The sequence below is a fragment of the Melanerpes formicivorus genome, unplaced genomic scaffold (genome assembly GCF_026170545.1).
Source record: "Melanerpes formicivorus ecotype bairdi unplaced genomic scaffold, bMelFor1.0.p_v2 SCAF_50, whole genome shotgun sequence".
Taxonomy (NCBI): Eukaryota; Metazoa; Chordata; class Aves; order Piciformes; family Picidae; genus Melanerpes; species Melanerpes formicivorus.
In genome coordinates this window covers 3,567,614-3,593,127 of record NW_027142402.1, presented here as the reverse complement: position 1 = coordinate 3,593,127, position 25,514 = coordinate 3,567,614, and the positions used below count along the sequence as shown (strand labels likewise).

The 25,514-nt window shown below is 47.5% G+C and overlaps 1 protein-coding gene across 1 annotated transcript in view; it reads right to left on the bottom strand.

Annotated features, from left to right (window-relative positions):
* Nucleotides 1-7,405: 7,405 nt before the first annotated feature.
* SOBP (sine oculis binding protein homolog) overlaps nucleotides 7,406-25,514 on the bottom strand; it is a 121,639-nt gene continuing 103,530 nt past the window's right edge. The window contains 3 exon segments of the mRNA XM_068160481.1: nucleotides 7,406-9,769; nucleotides 21,173-22,326; nucleotides 22,328-23,128. Of these exon segments, the coding sequence (XP_068016582.1) occupies nucleotides 21,175-22,326; nucleotides 22,328-23,128 (1,953 nt within the window). The 3' untranslated portion in view covers nucleotides 7,406-9,769; nucleotides 21,173-21,174.

The window sequence follows — 25,514 nt, the reverse complement described above, 5'->3', positions numbered from 1 at the left end:
ATGCCGAGAAGGAGCGATGGAGCACAACTCCCTGTAAATAATACGTCAGGCCTGATCTGGACCCATTTCTGCTGGCAAAACAAGACTCTTTGTGCAGGAGCTTAGCCCAACTGAGACTTCCAACAAATGGAAATATTTTACAGTGCAACCTTGTAAACTACTTAGGGATTCTGAAAATAAATAAACACAAGCAAAGATCCTGCTGCTGCTCCTCCATGCCTGGTGAGTTCCCGTGAGCATGGACGGCTGAAGAAAGATCTCTTTTCTGGTGGTTACACTTCAGGGATGTCACTCACTGGGCTGCATTATGAAAACACATCGAATGAATCTCCCCTTGCCTTTGCATTCCTGAAGAAAGCCACAGCAGCCCCGACTGCAACTCACGGCAACCTAACTGCTTCGTGAGCCCATGCTCATCCTGCTGGACAGCCCCCTCGGGTCTCCCCAGAGTGCATGTGAGAGGCCTGTCTCGCCCTTGAAAAGCCCAAGCAGGGCATCCACTGGCACATGTTCCTCTCAGAAGAACCAGGGCTGGGCAGGAGCAAGGTGAGGAGTCTTCTGGAGAAAGCAATTGAGAAACCCAGGAACTTAATGGAGGCTGAAAAGCTTGGGCTGATTTTTCATTAACCAACCAGTGCCTTGGAGTAGGGAGGAACGGTTTTCTTTGAGTTTTCCTTTAACTTTCAATTTTCACTTTTCCTTTCAATTTTCCTTTAAATTTCCTTTTAGTCTTCCTTTAACTTTTCCTTTACATTTCCCTTTAACTTTTCCTTTACATTTCCCTTTACATTTCCCTTTATATTTCCCTTTCCCTTTAACTTTTCCTTTACATTTCCCTTTATATTTCCCTTTCCCTTTAACTTTTCCTTTACATTTCCATTTATATTTCCCTTTCCCTTTAACTTTTCCTTTACATTTCCCTTTGTATTTCCCTTGAACTTTTCCTTTACATTTCTCTTTACATTTCCCTTTATATTTCCCTTTCCCTTTAACTTTTCCTTTACATTTCCCTTTATATTTCCCTTTAACTTTTCCTTTACATTTCTCTTTACATTTCCCTTTATATTTCCCTTTCCCTTTAACTTTTCCTTTACATTTCCCTTTATATTTCTCTTTCTCTTTAACTTTTCCTTTACATTTCCCTTTGTATTTCCCTTGAACTTTTCCTTTACATTTCTCTTTACATTTTCCTTTAACTTTTCCCTTACATTTCCATTTATATTTCCCTTTCCCTTTAACTTTCCCTTTACATTTCCCTTTAAAATTCCCTTTAACTTTCCCTTTACATTTTCCTTTCCATTTCCCTTTAACTTTTCCTTTACATTTCCCCTTACATTTCCCTTTACGTTTCCCTCTGAATTCCACCGAGTGGGCGAGTTATCCCTTTCTATCCAGTTCCCCTGGATTTTCCCCGTGAAAGCGAACGCGTCTGACTGATAGTGTGGCTATCAGACACCAGGAAAATGATCTAATTTATAGCCAGTATTGAGCAAGCTACCAGCAGCAGAATAAAATAGTTCTCCATATGGTACCAGAAAGCTTCCAAAAGCTATAGTTAAAGAAAACAACAACGCTGGGAGAGAAAAAATCCTCCTTTTGTGCCTCAAGCAAGGGGTTAGGGCAGCAGGGCCGGTAAAGACTCCCAAGAAGAAAACGATGTCCTTGATTGTCTCGTATGAATTTATGGCTCTTTATTGTACAGGATTACAAGCATTAGATGCATCTTTGTGCTAACAGGGCTCATGTTTTGAAGTTACAAGAAACCTCTACAGTTACATTCTGTGGAGGCTTCGGGACAGGGTTTGCCAAATGGAAAAACATTTGGAGGTTTGGAAAAATCTTGCACATAAATTACTGAAGGCACGAAGCGCTTGAAAGATGGATGAAATCAGAAGCCAAGGAAAAGCAGCCTGCGTGCCAAGGAACAGCAGAAAAAAAACCCCATGTAATGATTTCTTTTAATGACTCTCCTGCAAAATGGAGAGAGAGCTTCCAGGGCATGTCATATTCTCATAAAAGCAGCTTGCCTGGGTGATGAGAAATACCCTGTGAGTGGTCAGGGTGAGACCCAATTTTTCATCCTTTCTGCACGTAGCTCTCCATTGATTATGTTAAGTGCTACCCACTGGTTAAAAACACAGCAAGCTCATTGTCTCTGCCTGTGGCAAAGGGCAGCTACACACTTGCTAATTTCCTGATTTATGACACCCTATAGAAGGCACTGAAAGTGGGCACATGGTGGGGGACACACAGACTATTAAAACGGAGGGAGATCAGGAAGTTTGTGATAAAGAAAAGGCAGGCTCTACTCTGACATGTAATCTCTCTTTTGGCTTGAAGCAAACCTGCTCCTTCAAGGCTATGCCATCAACAGGGCCTGGCTCAAGTTTCACCACTAAATCTGAGTCAACAATCTCTAATCTGGACACCGGGCTCAGGATCCAGGCTCAAGTTGCAGTTGGAAGCAGACAAGAGGGACATGGGGAGGTGGGGGCCGGTGGGGAGTGGGGAGAGGAGGAAAAAGACAATCTTTGTTTCTCATTTGATTGTCCACACAAGGCCAGAGGGAGGTCATGTGTCATTTGATTATTATTATTCTCTTTTCTTTTTATTTGCTTTTTGCCATCTCCAAGGCAAAACTTTGCACCTCTCTGGCCTCGAAACCTCCTTCCTGACACTTATATTAAGTACAGAAGATATATGCCCGAGAATGGAGGGGGACAGAAGTTTGTGGAGCAGCTCAGATTTGGAGTTCTTTTCATCTTTCTGACATGTGATCCCGTGACATGAGCTGCCTGCAGTGGGGTTGCTATGCAGATATACGGTTTCTGAAAAGCTACACCCAGGAAAACTAAAACCCCACCGATGGATTTAGCCTTGCACAAAGGAGAGGGATAAAATGTGTGGTGGCAGTCAGGCTCAAAAGCTTAAATAAATAAAAAAAAATAATAAAGGTGAATTAAACTTTCATGAAAACAATCTTCCCCCCCACCCCAGAAAGAAAGAAAAGAAAAGGGGGAAAAAATGGAAAGGAGGATCAATAAGTATAAAAAGTATCCCATTGCATTCCTGGCCTTTGGGCCTCTGCCTTAATCCTGCTACTGTATATAATAAAAGAGACCTTGTGTGTTTAATGGCAGGGCCAGAAAGAAGGGGGGAAATACTTGGGTCCCGTTCTCCCTCGTTTCACCCTCTTCCCCCTCTTTGTTGCCTGCCTTGCCATCATTTTATTTTGAAAAATAAAGGCTAGAATAAAAAATATGTTGTTGGAGGCTTCCAGCCAAAAATGTGCCAGCACTTTCCCTTCCCACCCCACCCCCTCCCCAAACTCCTTAGGCCAAAAGCCTTAACAAAAGCTGTTTTCTGTTTGGAAGATCTTCAGGTCCTTCGCTCTCTTTCCTAACCCCTAACACAGGAAATGATTTTATAATTCAGGTTATTAAGGCATTCGACTCACGCTCCCCCCTCGCCCCCTCCCGCCCCCTTCCCTAGATGTGGGCCGGCAGTGAGCCTGTGGGCTGGCACCCATCCTCTGCCCCGTTTCTGTCAGCTCCTCTGCCTGCCCCTGCCCCTAAATCATCTCCTCCCCAGCACCCAGCCGTGCTGCAGCGCCTGGAATCCTGCTCAGAAAGCTACCTGCGTGCTGAGGAGTGGGCAGCTCCCCTCTCCTGCCCCACCCCAGACACGGCATCTCACGTATGTGGTAATGTCTGTCATGCCAAAGCCCACAGTAGGGACTGGGAGGCAATAAATCAACCTCCCTTGGCAAGAAGTGAAAACCACATCTCCTGAGGTACTCCAGAAGGAGAGGGCCAGGTAATGTGAAGGCTCAGAATCACACAGCACATGTGGGGCAAGTCTGCTGCTGCTGCAGTCCTGCCCAGCCTGGCACGCTTCCCTGCTTTAAAGCCAACCAGCTGATGCCACCCTTGCTGTGGTCCCATGCACCCCTTTGGCCGCCTTCCGTCCCCATCCAGCAGTGTGGAGCACAGTGGGGCTGTGACAAGCTGTGGTGGACCCCAAAAGCCAGCTGAGGGAAGGCTCCCTTTCCCTTGGTCTCTGCAATGAGTCAGTATTTACTGCTGTAACTCTGAAGGCATTCAGGGAGCAGAAGCAGACATCCTTGTTCCAGAAGGGAGCCTCAAGTGCTCACTCAAGGGCTGTGCTCCCTCTTCCCAGCCCTGCAGATGTCCTCTTTCACAAGGAGTGAGGGACACTGCTCTTGCCTTCCTTGGCATAGCTCATGTCCCAGTGGGCAGGTTGGGAGATGATAGAACTCGTCAGTCCTGGCCTGGGACCAGAAGTGAGTGAGAACCTCCCTCAACACCTTGTTTTGCATAGGCCTGAGTGAGCTCTACTCCTTCAGCTGAAGAAGGAAGCTGAGTCTTGTGGCCTCTTGGCAAGTTCCCTAACCAAAATGCTTGCCTGGAAAAGGCAGCAGCATCACTTCTGCCTCAGGCCTTTTTCTTGCACTAGGTATGCCCAGCAGAGTCCTTCAGAGAAAATTTCCCACCTGATGAGAGGTGGGAACTGCCCTCAGCTGTCTTAGCAGCTACCAATAACCAAGATTTCCTGCCCAGTCTGGGCTTTGTCCAACCTGCACTGTGGGCTGCCCAGATGCCAACAAGCTCCATGGGCAGGCAAGGCTGGCTCTCTCCTGTGACAGCCAGGTGCCAGGGCATTTGGTATCGGGACACACAGCTTTTAGATGCTAGCATCACTTGTAAGGAAAGGTCTTGCTCAATGCACCTTCCCTTCTACATCCTTGGAAAAGTATCTCAGTAGAGCAGCAGCTGAAGTGGTCAGGACACTCACCTGCTCCAGCAGATAGGTGAACATCTTTGAGAGCAGAGACTCTCTGCAGCCTAAGTTACTCTCTTTTCTTCTTGCCTTGTGGCTGGGTCAGTTTCTCACAGTGGCACGGAAGTTCAAGGTCCTGAACAGGTCTTGGCTGGACAACATGACCCCACCTCCCTTGGAGGTGTTACACTGCCCTGCAGCCAGCATCCATTGCCCCTCTGAGGGGCCACGCTCCCATCGTTGCTTGAAGAAAATACTCAGGAGCTACTTCTCACTCTGTTTTTCACAGCTCTCTGTGTTTTCCTGGTACATCCTGTGCTTTGTGGAAAATATCCTAGGCTTGCTCCAGGTACTGCTGCATTTCTTTGCCCCAGGACCACGTAAAGGACAGGTGAAATGTGTGCAAGTCTGTGTAAGGCTGTGCTACCCATTTCAAGCTTGTTCAGTGTGAAGCAGGTCCAACCTAATTCCCAGCTCTCCCATCCTCTCCCTCTGCTGCACACGTGTGTGGACACCACCCAAGAACCATCACAGATCCCAGACATCAAGTCAGCTTTGTGTGGGAGTGGGAAGCAAAGCCACTGAAGGGGCCATTTCTTTTCTGAGTGACACCTTTGTAAATCCAGAATGCTTCCAGAGAAATCAACCTGTACCAGCCCCAGCAAACTGGTCCTCAGTCTGAGCGCAGGATGTTTGTCATAGTTGTTATTAAATGATGCCTTTACATATTCCAGACCTATTTTTAAAACAAAGGCAATGAAGTTAGGGCATCCAGTTCTATATATGGACACTCCAAATGTCTCTGAAATGCCTCGTGCATGTGTTTGGCTGAGTGTTGATTTGGGTGTCCAAATATGGACCTCAGAACGGGATATCTCACTCGGATAAGCATCCTTGCAAATTTGGCCTGCGGCGCTTATTTGAACAAAGGAAATTTACTTCTATCGTTTAGCATGGCAAAGGCACCAAATGTTTTCACTTGGAGGGACCTCCTTATTCACAGAACCGAGCCACGTGTGTAATAGTGTGGGGGGTGGGGGGTAAATGGAGCCCTCAGACAGACTCATCCGAGACATCACAGGAGGAAATGAATGCAGAGTGTGTGCAGAACGCAAGCCTCCTCTCATCGCAAGGGCAATGTTCTTGCTGACAGCGAAAACTCAGTGCCAGCAGCAGGACCCACACAGCCTGACCACTGCAAACTCCCCTTCTGCCCCACATGCATGCAGGGCTGGCTGCTTACAGACCCAAGGCAAAGCTGCCTCTCTCTGCCCAGGAAACCTCTGCATCTCAAAGCCGTTGCAAGAGCTGGAGCAATTGCTGTTGCTCACAGGAACCTTTCCCTCCATCTCCCAGTGCAGTGCATCAGGAGTTTCTTTGTCTGGTTTTCTGATGGGGAGCTCTCCAGGAAAGAGCTTGGCTTGACTGCTAGGTCTTAGTGCATAATAAATAATGTCAGCAGCCAGTGAGCACCGTTCTGCAAGCCTTTGGTGCTCCCATTAATTGCAAAGGACCTTCTTACATCCTTTGTGTGACCCCATTAATTTCATTAGGGGTGGATCTGGCCTCAAAAATAAAGCAGGTTTCTTTTGCATAGCGTCTGGTACCATTTGGTCTGGGTTTTGCTGAAGGACACTTGGATATTCCTCTCCAGATATGCAGCTGGAGATACGTTTAAAATAGCAAACAATGAACTGATTCAACTGTCCAGAGCAGTTGTTCAGGTTCCAGATTTTGGGGTGAGATGTTCAGAAAGCGCAAGGCAGGCAAACGTTCAGGAAAGCTAAGGTAAGTTTGTGATCACTGGAAACGTGTGAAGCCAGCTCCAGCCTGGCTCACTCGCTCTACCTCTGCTGTCCTGATGATTTTTGACAAGCTGATTGCGTTTCTGGAAAAAAGCAGCTCATGAGAGAGGAAGATTTCTCTGCAGAGTCTGTTGTTTTTCAGAAGAGTGAAAATGTGTGCTAACAATTCTGGACCGCTGACAAAAGCAGAATCAATACACACGGCCTTCAGTTTACAGCCAAGTTCAGATGAATAAATAGCAATGCAGCAAGCTGTTTACTAGGGAGACAAGCTTTGCTCTGCAAGCCCTTCCAAGCAGTCATACTTAGGCTGCTGCTGGCCTTACTTGGCTGGTTAACCAAATTAAGGAGTTCCAGAGCTCACCGGACCTTTCAAACTCCTCCATCAGCACTGCTGGCTGTGCTGGCCAAGAGCTAGGAAGCAAACTCCACTCTGTGAGATAGCTCAGGACCTGCAATTCTGTTGCCGTTGCAAGAGTTTCAAGGGGCATGTGGAAGGAGTTTGTTGCTTTGAAGACTCTAGGCTGGATTTCAGGGGGAACTGATGCATAGGACAGGCCTGTCTCTACAAAAGGCAGGCAGAACACGCTCCACACACAGCCCCAAATGCAGTGTGAGCAAACTGCACTGGCAATGACCCCTGGGGAATGAACGAAGCCGCAGCAAGTGCATCCCTCTAGGGCTCTTCTCTGAGACCAGGACCCAGCTCTGCACTGTGCTAACAGCTAGCTAAACACTGCAGAAACTCAGAAGTGGTGAAGGAGGCATGAAAATGGCAGGGACATAGATACAGCCTTCGAGAACACTGAAGGCCGAGTTCTGTTTGGTCTGTGACCAGGCAGGTAGAGAAGAATGAACAACCCCGGGCACCACAGAAAAAAAAAAGGCAAAGATACTAATAAAACAAAATGCACATTTGCAAAGAGAATAATAAAACAACAGCACATTGAAGTGCCTTTTTTTTTTTTTCTTCTTTTTTTTCCTTGGAGATTTATTTTGCTTTAATAAATCTGACACCAGTCAGGGAGAGAGAAAAGCGTTGCAAGCCCAAAAGGAAAGCAGAGCGCGCTGAGAGCGCTTCGGATTCTTGCTCTCTCGATGATGTTTCATCAGTCTCTCTTTGTGTTCTCTCCCTAGGCTCAGGAGCTGTTGGATTTCCCCACCATCACTCCTTTTTTTTTTTGTTGTTTTTTTTGTTTGTTCATTCTTTTTTTCTCTTCTCTTTTTTGTTTTGTAGGTTTTTGTTTTGTGTCTCTTGTTTTGTTGTATTAAAAAGCGAGCTCGCCCGCCCGCCCGCCGTCTTCCCCAAGCTTTCACAGCTCTAATAAATAAGGAGCACCTGTAAAACAGTAGCTTGACTGAAGTGAATCTGTACAAAGGAACATAGAGAAATACAGTATATACACAGTGCTCACAGTGCACCTTCACTGCAAGGCTCTGACCCTGCTCCCCTGGCTCCCAGCCCTGCTGACAGCAGCCGGAGGCGCAGCGCCCGTGCCGCGCCGCTCCTCTCTTCCCCCGCAGCAGCCTTATGGAAAAGGTGTGCTCTGAACACTCAAGAGTGAACAATTGCTTTATTCGAGTTAGTAAACAGTTACACTGAATCACAAGGTGATCTGAATTCAATTTTTTTTTCTTTTTTTTTTCTTTTTTTTTTGTAGTTTTTTGTCTGCTTTTGATTTTTTTGGGGGGGGGTTTGGGAGGGGGATTTTTTTTTTTTCCTTTTCTTTTCTTTTATGTCTTTTTTTTTTTTTGTCTTTTTGTTTTCTTTTTCTTCAATGTCTTTGTCAGAACGGGATACTCCACGACTCTCTTACCAATTCAGTGCCAGTATAACATGCTCTAGTGTACTTTTGGACTCTTGGCTACAACTGTACAAGTGCACACAAGTAAATTCTACCCTGTTATCCTCCACCCACTGATTGAGGATCGAATTGCACATTTCTCTTAACCATGACAGGAGAAAGCAAACAGTGAAACAGAATCATGGGGGCTCTTTCTCACTTTACCCTTGTTTTCATTGGTTTGTCCATACCATTCTAATTATCATGAAAGGGCTATGCATATGGAGAGATTGTCTCACTGCCTTCCTGGATCACTGAAAACCATCAGGGTTGAAATTTCATCCAAGTCTTTCGTGACGCCCAGCGAATATTCCCCTCAGATTATTTTACACCTTGAGGGAATTTTGGTCTTTAGTTCAACACTCTTGCTCTGTTCCCAAATGGGGCGCTATTTAGGGGAATTTAAAGAGAAAGCTGAGAAGAATAAACATTTACTGAGTTCTCTTGGCATTCAGTCTCTGAAAAACCACAGTATAAACTATTCATGCTGCTTCTTACATCTGTCAAATCAAAAAAAAAAAGAAGAAAGAAGAAAAAAATTAAGGGGGGGGAGGGGAAAAATGAAAAGCCATAAGAGTGTAACACTGAAAATATGGCATTAGAAAGGATAAAGGTGGCCTTTGTAAAAATAACAAGGAAAAGTATACTAGCCAATAAAATATTCTAACTCTTCATTTAAAAGTGCATCATGGGTAGGACAGAGATGCCTCTGAAGCGTTGCTACTCCAGTGTCACCCCTTTGCCCCCATCAAAACTTGAACAGGTCCAAAACCATACAATGCAAATCACGATTCTTAGTGTAGCAGCAAAACCACAGCAGTTTTTCAAAGGAAAAACAAAACAAAACAAAACAAAACAAAACCCCCAAAAAATAATAATAATAATAATAATAATTAAAAAAAAAAAAAATTATTTGTTTCATTGTCCAGTCCCCAAATATCTGAACTCTGAAGTCAGAGAGGGAAAAAGTACCTATGTTGGTCCGTGTGGTTTTTGAAACCAGGGTCAAAAATCCTCCCCCTCCCCTCCCCTCCCCCCCAGCAAGAAACCAAGAGGAAAAAAAAAACTGTCCCTTGGAGGAGAAAAGGGGTGGTTGCAGGAATGCTGAGCACACTGTGGGGGTCCATGATGTGCTGTCTTCTGGGTCAAAGGCACCCGTGGGACCGAGGCTTCCTCGGAGGGGCTTCGTGACGGGAAGCTGCTGTCTTTGCTGGACTTTTAGCCAGAGGGGTGGTGAGGACCAGCTGGTGTCATTCAGTGGAGTGGTGTGGATTGCTCTGCTCCCTTTCTCCATGCAAGGTACCCTGTCCGTGAGTGTTCCTGCAAAGCAGACAAGCAGAGGTGGTCAGAGGAGCAGGGAGAGGCTCGTGGGAGGCAGGCTGGGCAGCACCCGAGCTCCCGCTGCTGGCCCGGGACATAAACCCACCACTTCATCAACCCCTTGTGCCACGGGGGCTGTTGGCACACAGCACCTCCAGGCTGCTGGAGAGGGAGATGGAGCAATTCCTGTGATAAAAGGCTGGAAACTGATATAATAATCATTTATTCTCTGGGTATGATAGAGAGCCTTCATCCTACAGGAGCATGGGAGAATAATGATGCTTTGCAACCACAGAGCACCCTTCTCCCCCAGACCTCAGTGTGCCTTACAGACCTGGGGGTGCTGCTCTTTGTGCAGCACAGCTGGGCAAGTGGGCTCAGAGAAGGAGAAGGATTTGAACTGGGATCCCCCAGCACCTGTGATGAGGGTAGGCCAGGAAATACCACATGTGCCAGGGTTCCCCAGAGCCACCTCCCTGCATGGGCTGGTGTGCAGCTGCACAGGGCTGATCCATCTCACAGAGAAACTGGGAGAGTGCCCAAAGACAGCTCCACTCTCAGTAAATACACATCTCCCCTGACAGAGCTAACTGCAGGTACTATCCATGCAACCTGAGGATGCTCCTCTTGGCCTTGCTCCAAATCTGTCACTTTCTAGGTCCTGTCTCTTTTCCCCTGCTGCAGGTAGAGTCAGTGTAACAGAACATGCAGACTGGAGAGAAGGACCTGCCCCGGCTCACAGGGCAGTAATCACATTTGGTGAATGCATTTGTGTAGTCACCAAGTGACAGAATCCAAGTCCCTAGCCTGAAGAGTTTTCTAAAGGAATGAGCACACACTGGACTCATCACCACTTCACACTTAGCTGTTGCCCACCTTGTGCCAACACTGGTGTGCAGGACCAGCACACTACAGTCATCTATTTATACCTCCCCAAAGCTCCAAACTACTTTTTTCAGGAGAGCAAGAGATGTTCTTCACCCCAGCTGAACTTGTCCTCAACACACACCAAATACTGCTGATCAGATAGGAAAACTACAGCAGCCATATGAGAAGAATGTTTGTAGGCATAAAGCCACTGAAGTGAGTTCATGGGAGATGTACTGAGGTGAGCACACCAGGGGGCTTCTGCTTCCCAAAGCTAAAGCAGGGCTAGGCTGATCATGGATTGGAAGACCACCTAGAAGCCAGGGAGGACTGTAGCCTCCAGCTCCAAGAGGCAACATGGAAAAGATGACAGAAAGGGAACAAGCAAGAGGGCTCATTTCTGCTCTGCAGTCAGTGCAGGAGAGAAAAGGGATAGTAACTCAGCTGGATGCTGACCCCGCTCCAGCAGGTGACTTGGAAGCTCATCTGTGTGGGCTGAGTGCTCCCCTGAGCAGCAGGTGCCAGCCATGCTGATGGCCTCTGTGGATGTGAGTCATAACCTGAGCAGTGGGCAGCTATGAAACTGGCTGCACCAACGCAGAGCTGCCTCTTTGCTTTGTGCCCTGACACATGAGGATTGAAATCCTTGCTCAGAACAACACACAGTTTGAGTTCAGCAGGACAGTTTGGTAGCTAGGGCAAGGCCTCCCCAGCAGGGTTCCCTCCTCCCTTTCTGCAGGCACTCAGCTCTCTCCAGGTGTTGCCTCCAGTCCTGCAGCAGCACCTGGTTAGAGGTATGGTGGAAAGCTTGGCCCTGCTTGGTAGAGCCAGTTGCTGGAAGTGCTTCTTGCTCCACTTCCCCTCCATGTCTCTGTGCTGAGGAGCTGAGTAGCTCGGCTGTAGGAGCATTTCCTACTCACCCATAGCCGTATTCTTGTGCTGCCCCACAAGCCACACCAGCTGGATGTTCCTGCAGGCAGAGATAGCTGCCAGAAACAGATGTTCTACCCTGTGCCCTCCCCAGTCATGCCCTACCTCCTCAGGAGGCCATGCCATTGACATGGCTTTGGACACCGGCATGCATGCAGAACCTCACAGCTCTTTCCATGGTGGCTTCTCCTCATCCTGCACTCCATTGGACCTTTCTGTCTCCAGACTCACATCTTATTGTTCAGCAAAACTCAGATGCTGGGTGGGGAGAGCTGAGGCACCCGTTGATGTGGGCTGGGCTGGCAGAGTTTCCATCATTTAGCACAGCACTTAATTCACCCAGACAATGAATGCTGATGTGCTACAAGAGGTCTGGTTCATCTGGGACGTGCATGGCCCTAGAGTAAAGGCACTGCAATTATTTTCTCAGGGAAACTGCTCTGAAGAGAAACCACAAGAGTGCAGCTAAAGTCAGCATGGGAGCAGGCTCAGCCCTGGAAACACTCTGGACTCATCTGTTACTTGTAATAGCTCTGTCATTTTATTTATTTCATTATTTGCAAGCAAGTCTTCAAACCATTCAAGCTTCTTCATTAAAACCTTCCCCTTTGAATACTTAAGGATTTATCCTTCCAGGAGCTAAGTGAAGGGATGCCACATTGAGGCAGGGGAAGCCTTCCTTCAGCACCAGTCCTTGATTTTGAAGGTGGTGTTTCCCTCCTTGCTCTGGTGTTGTCAGCTCTGGGTCAGATATGGGACTCAGGCTCTGCCTGCTGACCGGATCACAAGCCGTAATCTGAGCAGACATTGTGACTCTATGGAATGCACTGGGGAAGAGGCTTGGGATTTGCCCTCCTTTTATGTCTAAGCAGAAGAAGTGGTAGGGACAGCTTAGTCATCCCCAGCTCTGTGACTGAATTTTGTAGGGATGCACCAGAAGCTGTGCTTGCAATCATAGCCAGTCACCTTGTAGTTAGGGAAGGAGCTTGAGGGAGAAACATGAACTGGAAAGCAGAAGATCTGTTGTGTGCTGGCTCCTGCTGCCTTGCATCTATTCCTAGAAAAGCCTTTGGGGAAGTTTCACCAATTTCCATCTCTGATTGGCCTCTTGCTGGTAGGTTTAGTATTGTCTATCACTAAACTCATTCAATGTATCTTAAACTGAACCCTGAAAGGAGCTGGTGAAGGTAGAAAGAGGGACATGTGTCCCCATCCATGCCCTTGTTCTGTAGCAAGGACATGGTGGAAATAGCAGTTTCAAGCTCTTCTTCATGGCCCATTGCCCTCTGGTTAGTGCAGCACCAGTGCACTGGGCAAGCCTGGAAACAGTTTGCTTTGCCCCACTGATGCTTCACGTGCAGATGTAGCTGGCTTTCACAGCCCCCATCCTGGATCATTTCAGCCTAAGCAAGAGCAGATGCAGGCTCATCCAAAGCCAAGGGGGCATGCTTATGTGGCCAAAATGTCAGATAGATTACACTGTAAGGGCAGGAAGAGGAAAAAGCCACACAGAACAAACAAGGACCAAGTGGGTGAGACCTGGCATGGAGCTCAGTGCAGTGCCAGGCACCCCAGGGCATCTCCCTTATCCCCAGAACTGCTGGACACCGACTGACCTGTGTTGCACCTAACTGTTGTTTAGGTTTCCTCTATTTCCCACTTCCCCTCCCACCTCAAGAAACCAGGAACAGGTCAGGCACTGGAACAGGCTGCCCAGGGAGGTGGTGGACTCACTGTCCCCGGAGGTGTTCAAGAAATGTATGGATGTGGCACCTGGGGCCATGGTTTAATGTCCATGGTGGTGTTGGGTTGATGGTTGGACTCAATGATCTTAGAAGTCTTTTCCAATCAAAATGATTCCTGGAGTATTTTTTACCACCAAGGTACCCACTTCAGCAGTAACTGGTAAACTGCTTGAAATAAAACTGAACTAAAGCTGGCATTTTAACTGGTCCTTAACATTTGGGATCAGAATTCAGATTTTCAGTGACTTCATCAGGTATCATTTCTTTGCTGCTCCTGTTCAAACATCTCTCAGCTGGAGGATTCCTGTGGGAAAGGGGTGTTGTGGCCCTCCTTCTGGATAAGCAACTTAGAAGGGGCAGCACAAGTGGTTCATGAAAGCTTCTAAATATTTGGAGCACAAGCAGGCAACACCAAAGTTTTACACCGAGCCACGTGGGTTCCAAACAAATAGCTGCGAATGGCTCTAACCATAGGGTTTAGTATCAATCAACACATGATGGGATGCAGATCTTTCCAGAGAGGTCAGAACTCGAGAGTTATTTCACTCTGCACTACCCAACCCCTAACTCTCCTGTTTAAAATGTCTTGTGTGTGTGTGTGTGTGCTTCCATACATTACACAGCCTGGAGGTCCAAAAGCAGGACTGAAAAGCGGAGTGCAGCAGAGAGTGGAGGCGTCCTCTGGACCGACGCAGTTCAGCCTCTTTGCCTCTAGATAATTTGTTATTGCAGGGTTGGCTGGAGTTTAAGACAGTAATGTTTCAGAAACACTTGGAAAAACAAGCCAGCTGCAGGGAGGATATCATTACAAATTGAGACACATGTTGTACTGCAGTGCCATTCTTTTTCAAATACCAAAATCATGTCTGGGGGAAGTACAGCCATGAAAACGAGTCAAGAGGCAGGACCTCGGTCTGTAACATGCTGAGGACCTTCAGCTTGCATTAGAGGCACCAAGAGCTGAGTGCACACAGGATCAAGCCCAGATATTTAATTAGCTCTAATTTTTCATGGTAGAAGCAAATGTGGAATAGTTGAGGGTTCTGCAAAATGTCCAAGGTTGCTTCAATTCACAGCTCTCACGAGCTGCTCACACTGCTTCCAAACACAGCCTCTGCTTCCAGCAGCGTGATGCAGCTCGTTATCAAAAGAGTGCAAATAAGGCAATGATTAGTAGGCCTCAACTGATGGAGGCACCCAGGAATGTGCTTAACTTGCCTGTTTTGCTCGACAGGGCCTAAAAATAGAGAGGGAGAGACTCAGCAGGTAATCTGGAAACAAGAAGTGCTTCAGAAAAATCCTGCTCGTCACAGTTTGATTTCCTCCTGATTTCTTGCTCAAACAGCTTTGCTCCTGCTTTGCTTGAATCTCCCACTGCTTTCTTGAGCAGAAATTAATTTCATCTTCAAATCTGTTGCTCACTGCTTGATTATGTCCAACTTTCTCACAGCCACAGCCCTCCAAAGTGCTGTGCTCCTTTCCGACCCACTTTCAGGCACTGCTTTTAACACTCAGAAATGGTTTCTAAGCTCCTCACAGTTGTCCAGAGCTCACAGCTCCACTCTGAAGTCAACTGTGGCTGTTCAGGGGTCAAGCTTCACAAAGGTTATTGGATGCTTACCTTCTTAGCAGATTTCAGTGGCAATCAAACACACACTGTCCAGGATCCTGGCCTCTGAATGTAAAGGCAATCGTTGTCTCAGGTGATGTTTTCACCAGGGTGCCTGTCCATTTGACTATTGCTTTTTGTTGTCAGGGACTGTGTTTATTCATGAGTTGTGCTTTTTATCCCCCATAAGCTTTGGATCTGCCACTGTCTTTGGTAGTTTGGCAGCACAAGAACAGACTGATGGAGAGCTAGAGTCTCTCTCTACGACCACTTTACATTAACACATCTGAATGCAGCTAAATCTTCTCTGCACCAACTTAAATGAGAGCATTAGGCCTTGCAAGTGTGAAAGTGCCTGGTCAGTCTTTTAGAGCCTGATGAACAATTACCAGCAACTCCTTGTTTCAAGATGACCGTGGAGTGTGCCACAGATTTCAGTTCAAATCATTTTCATTCCACAAGACAATTAAAACTAGAAAAAAGGCCAGAAGGCATCAGAATGATCTGTGCAGGTGGTGGTTCCAGATGCTGGGAGCTGTCAGGTAGGCTGCAGCCTCCTGAAGGCACAGGTTCTGCAGATTCCTGTGGCTCTTTCAATCACATGATGCTATTTTTTTTTTGCTGGCCAAAGTTCTGGCTGCATGTTTTGGTTGCCAGCAAACCCCAGCAGCTCCCCACCTTTGCAAATCAACCCAGCTGCAATTATTTTCTAAACTGAGTGCAAGAATGAGACTTCATATTTGAAACATGAGCCCTGTGAGGTTTCATGGCAAAGCAAGATGAACCCAGCAGAAAGCAGCTCTTGTTCTTTTGATTTCAAGGAGCGTGCAGTGATCTACAGCAGTGTACCACCAGCCTGCTATTTACTGCCGCTGAGACGGAAGTCAGAGCTCCCACACCCTGGCAGCAAGATGTGGGAGCTGAAAGCTACCCTGGCAGTGTGGCATTTTAGACCTCACCCTCTTTTTCTATTCTCTTTTTTTTTTTTGCTGGGATATTCTGATTTAATATATCTGAGAAACTCAGTGTGGAAATGTAACACCACGCTGCTAGAGCCTAGAGCCAGGCAGCTCTCAAGGGCAGCACTTCAGCTCCAAGCAGATGTGCTTAAGGCTCTGTGATGTTAACAGTCTCTCCTCTCCCCTCTTGGATACATGGGAAATTTCTGTAGGCTCCTAAGAAGCCAGGTGAAGGAAAACTTCTGAACCAGAAGAGTAGGTGTGAAGCATGCAAGTCCAATTACTCTGCTGATTTAAATGAGTTTAGCATCAGTGGAATGACATCCAGTTAAAATTAGCTAAGACTCGGGCCCCAGGTACTGTGTCAATGAAGATGTTTAGCATTAAAATATGCTTAAATATCTGAAATGCAGAAAATCTCTTTTCAAGTGTATCTTTAAGGTCAAATTCTAGCCTGGCCGGAGCAAGGAAGGCAGGGTAAGATGCTCCAGTGACAGGGGAGTGATAAAACCTCTAAAGGCAGAAAAGAAGGTTAATAGCTGTACCCTGTGCCTCAGGAATCCTGACCAGAGCAGGAAAGGTTGTGCTGGAATTCTGAGTGGGGGAGCTCACAGCAGGATTTATACTATGTCTGCCCCTAACTGGAGTGTTCTGCATGGTGTGTATTTTTACAACTAGAGTCTATGGACTGGGCAGATGGAGACCTGGGCCTGTAACTCATCAGATGCTAACCCTAGGACATACAGGTTGGCTCTGTAGGTGGCCACACTCCTACTACTTCTATTACTTCTGGGAGAAATTCTGCTGGCATGAGAAGAAAAACTCTCTTCTGCCCCCAACATAGGATAAGTCAGCACACACAGAGACACATACACACAGAGACAGAAGCTAGCTGTGAGTCTCACTTCTGCCACTTAATTTTCTAAGTTAGTTTCCCATAACTGTGGTGTCAAATCCAAGCAGACCTTGGTGTTTCCATTTATTTGCTTTGGGAAAGCCTGACAACAAAACCAGAGGGTTAAACCAGATCCTGCCTGGATGTAAAAGCATGTAGGCAGGCTACACTATCACTGCTAATTTTGGAAACTCACATTGCTCAAACTTGAAAAAAAAACCACTCAAGAGAATATTCTCCCTTGCTTCACTCCTTGTATCATGGCAGGACTTTGGCACCCAGACATCTTTTGCTGGTTCTTTGAATTGCATCGAGCTCGAACAGCTTGACAGTCCACATCCTGATGGAGAGACTAAACTTTAACATCCAGGATTATGTTGCTGATTAGCACTTCCAATAATCAAGTAATTGGTACATTAAATAATCCAGAGTTTGGCAACTTGCCCCAGAAGGTCATGCTTGCATTGAATGCTTTTTAGAGAGCCCATGTTGCTATGACACGAATTCAATCTGCCTGCCCAGAACTCTAGCGTAAAAATATTTGGCTAATTTCCCTCTTTTCAGACTATTTGATGGGAAATAAAATCCTGGAAAAGTAGCACATTAGGGCAATATGTTCAGATTTTCCAATCAGAGTGGGTGGGGAGCAAGAGAGAAGAATCCAATTCTCTGGACTTTTCCTCCTCCCAGGTTAGCATGGCCAGAACAGTCCATACAAACTCCCAAGGGTACGAGCTCCAAGCCAACACTGTTACGTGCAGCTCCTACCCTCTGTGTTTTGGTAGAGTTCCTGTAGGGTTGGGAATCTCTCATGAGGAATGCTCCCCACCACCAGGCTGGTTTTACCTCTGTCTTTCCCCAGGCCTGGGCAGAAGGAATTTATGAGAGCAGCAGAGGTCAGGGCTGGCTGCACCAACTCTCTGCTCCCTCTGCCCGTCCCTGCTGAACAGGCATGGGCAGGCTCTGAGTCCTGCCCTTCACAGTCAGACTGCTGGGAGACCAGAAATCTAAGCACCCCCCTGCTATTACCAGCACTAGCAAAAGGAGGGCTCTGCATGAAACCAAAGTCCTCACCTCAAATCAGTCATCAGAGCTGCACTAATCACTTGTGCATGCCTTGAGGGGCCCAAAACCCACCCACATTTCACCGAGGTACCCACTGGAATGAGCTGGTGTGGGATATCAGGCTGTTTATTTCTGCAGAGTACTTTGGGTATCCTCTTTCCCTTGAAGCACAGAAGGATCCTGGTTTCATATCTCCTGCAGAGGCTACTGCTTCCCTCTTTGTGGAGAAAGGAAGGGATGAACACAGACTAATAACTATCACCATGCCATGCTCTGCTACTGCACAAACCCAAGGCATGGCAGACACCTAGACTGGGGTTTGTGACTTCTAGTGTCTGTGGGGACATCTATGTCAGTGCCAGTCACCCTAAGTTTCCTTCATGGCAGGGAAAAATAGGCCCTCCTAGGGCACAATATTTCTCAGCTGTTTTAGTTGTCGACGTCAGGATGAGCTCAGCTGTCTCTTTGAGGTGTCTGCTTCTCTAGGGTGATTTGAAAGGGAGTTTAGACAATTAGCTCAGCTGTGTCTTTGTTCCAGATGTCTATACTGGGTCAGATTAATCTTGCCTGGCAACCTGAAATCTTTCCTGTGAGACAACACTTACAGTGAGGCAAAGGAATACATAAAACTCTTGGTGAATGGGTTAACATGGTTTAAAATGGTTACTCCTGAGGGCAACCACAGTGGCAGATATTGACATGCAGAGAATACAAACAACTGAGGACAATAACTGTGTGCTGAAGCATCCTGGCTGTCTTTCCAATGCAGCTTGTCCAGCTTGCCCAGCTTGCCCACTTTCTTTGTCAAACACTATCTGTGAGGTGATGTCACTACAGTTGTGTCAACAGGCAAAGACACAAATCAGTGATACCAGAACTGTCCTGAGTTTTAAGGCTTTGGCTCTGGATGATGGGATTGGCATCCTGGAGAGGTGGTACAACTGCAGCCTGGATGGTCTAGGCCAGCCTAAATAGATAGGAGAAACCAGCCCCTTTGACTGCAGTGCCAGCACACAAACCTGCAAGTCTCTTAGCAGTGGTTTGAGGTAAACCCCAGCTCCTGGGAGCTTGTGCAAGGTGGGAAAGGATGGGTTAAGCACAGCTCTCCTAGAATGAAATAGCAGGGACAGAATCAGAGAGTAGCCTTGTCACTAGATCAAATCACAGCCCCTAGACAAAAGCATGCATACATTTATGAAGAGAGAATCTCTCCAGTTCCAAAGGTGGCACACTGGGGTTGCCATATAGTCCATCCACACCTTGGGGGGTGGGCAGCAAGTCTGCAAAGATTTTAAAGATTCATTTGACTCCTGAGTTATTGTATGTGTTAGTTATTAGGCCAAGAAATTAGAGTTGCCCTCTGCTCTTACAAATGTATCTCTTAATTGTGTCGGCACGTGCCCAGAGCAAAGAATAATGGTTCTGCTCCACCAAGGAGAGTAAATAAATACTGCCTGTGGTCAGGGGAAGTCATGTTCCCAGCATGGAAGCCAGCACAGGGAATGCAGCATTAACAAATGAAAAAGGGAGCCCTGACTGTACTGCAGTATCTTTGCTGGTGCCATCAGCATGCACGGATGGAGCAGGGAGATGCTGCCATGGCCCAGATTCCACAGCCTGTGCTGCTATCTACGGCTGTAGGTGCCAAGCCCTTGCAGGCAGTATCCATACTGCACCGCTGCAGTCACTATTTGTGCTACCAGGGACAGGGATTTACTGGAGGCTACAGAATATTCCACGGATTGTAATGAAAGCTGGCATCTCATCAAGCCACATCCGGCACACTGTCAGTATTTTACTGCTGAACAGATTTCTTTCAACACCCACCATTTTCCCTGTGCCTGAAAGAAGCTCTCCATGCTTGTGAATCTAAACAAATGCAATCACATTTGTTTCTTGCTCACAGGTTGGAAGCAACACTCATATATTAAGCTAACAGTTTTACAGAGGCACTGGTTTATCAGAGGGATTCAGAAGGCTGGGAATAGGGAATGAAGGGTGGGGAGTTTCTGCTTCTGGAGCATTGTCCTTGGGCAAGCTACAGTTGTTGGTGGACTTGGCCATATCTCTGTCTTATGTTCTAGCCCCACCAGGAACCACACACACACCCCAACCACAGGGGTGGGGGAGACCACAGCTGCTTTTCTAATGGGGGGAGACTTGCGCCAAAGGCAGATACCCCAGTAAGAGAATAAAGCCCTGTGGCACAGGCCTTGCTGACATCAGCTACAGCAAGCAGGGCCCACAGAGCAGGCAATCCCTAAGCACTGATACCTCAGGGAGGAAAGTGCAGGGAGAGGGACTCTAATCCCTGGAGAACAGCCCAGCTAAAAGCCAGGGTGCAGTCTGGAGGCAGACCAAAGTTAGATGATTGGAGATGATGATTTGGTAAGTCAATGGGATCTGAGCTAGTGGGAAGCAGCTGGGCTGTCCTGCTCTATGCTGTGGTGCAGGATAATTCCTATTGTCATCATGAAGGCTTGAGCTGCTGCATAACTCAGATGGAAAAAGCAAGAGGATTCATGACTCAGACCTGAACCACATCCTGGGCAGAGCCCCCCTGATTTTGCCATGCACCGCACAGCAACTTCAGAGCCAGCACCAGCACGAGACGCTGTGTGAGCCAAGGGGTGAGGAGGCTGCCGGTGGCTGGCGTGGTGAGGAGCAGAGATGCAGTACCACACCGGGAGCAATATGAAAACACAAAGCCCAATCGTCCCCTGAAAGTGCTGAGCAGCCTCAGTCTGCAGCTTTGTTTTGCTTTCACAAAGGCCACAGCCACACCAGAGCCTGACCTCAGACCTGAAAATCCCCATTCTGTCACAGAATCAATCGGGTTGGAAGAGACCCCCAAGATCATCAAGTCCAAGTGATCACCCAACCCGATCTAATCAACTAGACCATGGCACCAAGTGCCTCACTCAGTCTTTTCTTAAACACCTCCAGGGACGTGGACCCCACCACCTCCCTGGGCAGCCCATTCCAATGGGCAATCACTCTTTCTGTGAAGAACTTTTTCCTAAGACCAAGCCTAAACCTCCCCCAGGACAGCTTGAGACTGTGTCCTGTTGGTCTGTTGGTGGTTGCCTGGGAGAAGAGACCAACCCCCATCTGGCTACAACCTCCCTTCAGGGAGCTGGAGAGAGCAAGAAGGTCTCCCCTGAGCCTCCTCTTCTCCAGGCTAAGCAACCCCAGCTCCCTCAGCCTCTCCTCACAGGGCTGTGCTCCAAACCCCTCCCCAGCTTTGTTGCCCTTCTCTGGACACGTTCCAGCAACTCAACATCTTTCTTGAATCGAGGGGCCTGGACAGAAGGCAGTAGTGATGGCACAAACCTTTACTTATTCTGATTTCGAATTCGGAGACACCTCCTTTTCAGCGGTGGCTCCAGCTCCTCTGGCCCTGTGCTGAGGATGGGCGCTGAGATAATGCACGGCGCCATGGCAGTCTTGTCTGCTGGCTTTGGCACAGGCTGGATCACGCAGCCTGTCTTGGGCAGCATCCGCAGAGCGTAGGCGTGGTCCTCGTCCGCCGGGTTGTTGAGGTTGGGGTCCTGTTTGTCTCCCCCAGCCAGGGGCTCCTCCCCAGCCTTCTTGCCGGCGTCTCCCTCCAGGTGGCAGTTGGAGGCGCAGTTGTTCTCCTTGACGGACTCCAGCTCGCTCACCGCCAGCTCCTCCGGGGGCTGAGGCTTTTTCAGCTCCTGGGGCGGCTCGGGGTTCTTGGGCCCCTCGGTGCTCTTGGTGCCGTTGACGATGACGTTGCACACCGCGGCGCCGGCTTCCAGCCCCGGCGTGCCGGAGGACAAGGAGGCAGGGCAGCAGTGGGTGCCGTCACTGCAGGGCAACGGTTTGGAGTCAACCGGGCTGCAGTTGTCCCTGCAGTCGCTGCAGTTCCTTTTGTCTGAGCTACCAAAAGCCAAATTGACAACACTGTTAGGTTCACGTTCCACTTTCACTTGGGCGTGTAAAGCCCTGTGGATGACATTGTGCAGCCTAGAGCGGTGCCCTACCGTGAGGTCTATCACACCGTCCTGCGGACCCTGTAGCACGCTGGGGAACCCAAATTTACTGTTCACCGGGCTGCTAGGTCTGACAGTCAAGTCAACGACTTCATTTTTACTGTGCTCCTGAAGCACTTGAGCTTGATTTAGGGACTGGCCTGAGCAGCTCGGTGACGAGTCGGAGGACTTGGACGATCCTTGCTTCGACTCTCGAGGGGATGAAGAGCTATTGGTTGGCTTTGCCCCAGGCGTCTCGCTGGAGGTACTCGGAATGAAGCTTTCGCCGTTGCTGGAGAAGCCATTGGGGGGTTTGGAGTCGTTGATGTGAGGGATGGGGATGGGAATGGGGATGGGGACAGGCAAAGGGACAATGACAGGATATGGCACTAGTAGAGTTGGGGGTGGCACCAGTGGGGCAAGGGATGGCAATCCGAAGTTCATCATCTGTGGCATAGGCATAGGACCATTTGGCATCATGCTGACGGGGGGGGAAGGGAAGACTGGGCAAAGGAGCTCCGGGAGGGGGAGGTGGCAGCAATCCAGGAGGATTCCCAGGCATGGTAGGGGTCGTGGGGGGGTGGATATGAGGGGAAAGCATCGGCCTGTGCATGGGGCTAGAGGTGGGACCCATATTTCGGGGACCACCTGGTGGGGGACCGATTCCAGGAATCATTGGATTGGACAGAGGGCTGTTAGGGTTTGAGGCATGGTGAGGCGGCCCACGAATAAAGGGTGGACGGATTTGCTGCATGATTTGCTGTTCCATGAATATGGGCAGAGGAACTGGCCCACGGTTTGTCATCACCATGGGAGGACTGCGAGGTGGGACACCAATTGGAGGCACAATGCTAGCAGGTGGCTGGACAGAAACCGGCGGAATATTTGGATTCTCACTGATGGGAATAGGTTTGGGAACTGGCGTGGGGATTTTAGTGACAGAGCAGTTGGCAGTGTCAGACGGAGAGGCAGTGGTAGACGCTGACGGTCCAGGACCTTGAATTTGGCCAGCTGCAGACGCTGGGGATGGGGCTTTTCTCCGAGCATCTGCTAGCGGTATATTCCAAGAATCTGGAGTCAGCAGCTGCACCCCAGTGCCTTCTGCTTTATTTTCGACTGGAGGATGTAATGTACTGCACAGTCCAGCTGGAAGGTTGGCCTGTGTCTCTTTGTAGAAAATGTCCATTTTGTACTGATTGAGACATTTTGCACTGCAGAACTGAAGCCTTCTTTCCCCGTCCCCAAAATCCAGATACTCTTTTGTGTGTCTTATGTGCTTACACCAGTCACATACCTACAACACAGCAATAAAATCAAATCAGGTAAGAAAAGACATCTTCTCTTCAGAGTGTTACTTTTAAAGTTTGTTGTGTGGGGTTTTTTTTCTCAGTTGCTTTCTAAATACATTATTTTTCTAGCAGGAAAAAAAAAGTCATTAAAAGATAGTTATGTTTGTGAAAAGCAAGGGGGTTTTGCTCCAAAATACCTGTGAATTGAATGTCACTCCCTTTTCTGGCTTCCAAGCCCTCAATTCTACCTTGCACAGTACATTACATGTCTGAAACCCATACCACAGAGAAGAATCCTCAGCTGTCATAAACTGTTGTCACCTCCACATGCAAGGGCACAACATCTGTCGGAGCATGGCTGCGATTACTCCTCAGTGGTATCTGAAGCACACCTGCACCATCTGAGATGCCACACCACATGAGGAGTATGACAGCTGGGAAAGGACTCAGAAAGTTGCTGGAAATCATTGCAAAGCATTTTTGCTAAGCTGTAACATGTACTACGAGTGGTCAGTGGGGAAGGGTGTGGTATTTGACAATGGCATCAGGAAGCAAAAGGCATCATTCATCCTCTGCCCTTCGCTCCAACGAGAGACTCGGCAACAGCCAGGACATTTGTGCAAGGTCCGAATGGTCCTCATTTGTGATGTTTTGGCAAGCTGGAATTACTCTCTGAGCTGTTTGGCCACTCTTGTGTACAAGCCACTTGGAGTAAAACTTCTTGGCAAGCAAAGGCCTATTTAGCAACTTTTCAAATACTACAGCAAAAAGTTTGCACTGCAGGCTCACTGCTGCTTTGTTCCTCTCCTTTCCAGCTACTCCTTTTCGGTGTTAACTGTTGGTGTGGCAAAGGCAAAGCCAATTTTTATACCTTTTTTTTTTTTTTTGGTAAAGTAAGACTGCAGAACTAATTAAGCTGTGAAAGGTTTTCCCCAGTTGTAAACCACTAGCCACCAAAGTTCAGAAAAAAAAATAGTCACTCTAAGCTTCAGCATCCATTACTTCAGAGAAATTATTGTGATTTCATTAACACATTAATTTTGCAACACCAACAGCTCTCACAGATGGTGAAGACATGATCTACAATTCAAATATGACTCTTGTTTGCACAAATGCCTTTCCTTCATATGGCATTTTAAACAAGAATTAATATGAGTAATCTTGCCATAGCTATAAACAGATAAACAGATGTCAGATTCTTCCCGTGCCGTACTTTCCTGACAGAATTTTGCACACACAAACTCTCCCCCCCCCCCCCCCCCCATTTTTTTTTTGTCATTTACATTACTCCTCAAAATACTCCACTGACAAGAGATTTTTGATTTTATTCTATTTATTTTTTTATGGTGCTTTCTAGCAGCATGTTGAGCCCATGACCATTGTCAGAAGACATCCTGGGATCGTTTGTTCGGCCTTGGTTTTCCACCCCACCCCCTTCACCAATAGCCCACATGAGCTTGGTTTGAAATGGGCTGCAGCCTTTGGGCAGAAGGGGAAAAACAAAAAGAAGAAAAGAAAATAATCATTATAAAAAAGAAAAAAAAAAGAAAAAGTAAAGAAAATGATTGTGGAAAGGCTTCATTAAAAGGATAATTAATTTTAATAACTATTGGCCATATAAACAATTCCAAACAACATATGTCAGGCGTCTGATTACCCATCTCATTTAACTCTCAGCTTTCCTTGAGTATCAACAGTGGTGACATTTTTGAGGTTTCAGTCTTATATCTTTAATGTATCTATAGATGCACCCATACACACTCTAGATGCTATGCCACTCACCCATTTATTTCCTCTCCACAACGTTTTGGTTATCCAGCCAGGCTGCTGTTTGATTCCCCCTCATCCCCAGTCACAGCCTCACACACGCGCACGCACACACACACACACACACACACACACTACACACACACAGACACAGACACAGACACACACACACACACACACACACACACTACACACACACACATGCACACACACACACATACACACACAGACACAGACACACACACACTACACACACACACATGCACACACACACACATACACACACAGACACAGACACACACACACCACACACAGACACACACACACACACACACATACACACACAGACACAGACACACACACACACTACACACACACACATACATACACACACACACACACTACACACACACACACACTACACACTCCACACACACACACTCTCTCCCTGTCTCCAGCACTAAGTTTTTGTCCCAACATTTAAATAAAACAAAATAATGAATTGAGAAGTAGCAACTAAGAAGTCATGGAATCATAGTATCATAGAATCAGTCAGGGTTGGAAGGGACCACAAGGATCATCTAGTTCCAACCCCCCTGCCATGGGCAGGGAACTCCACATTAG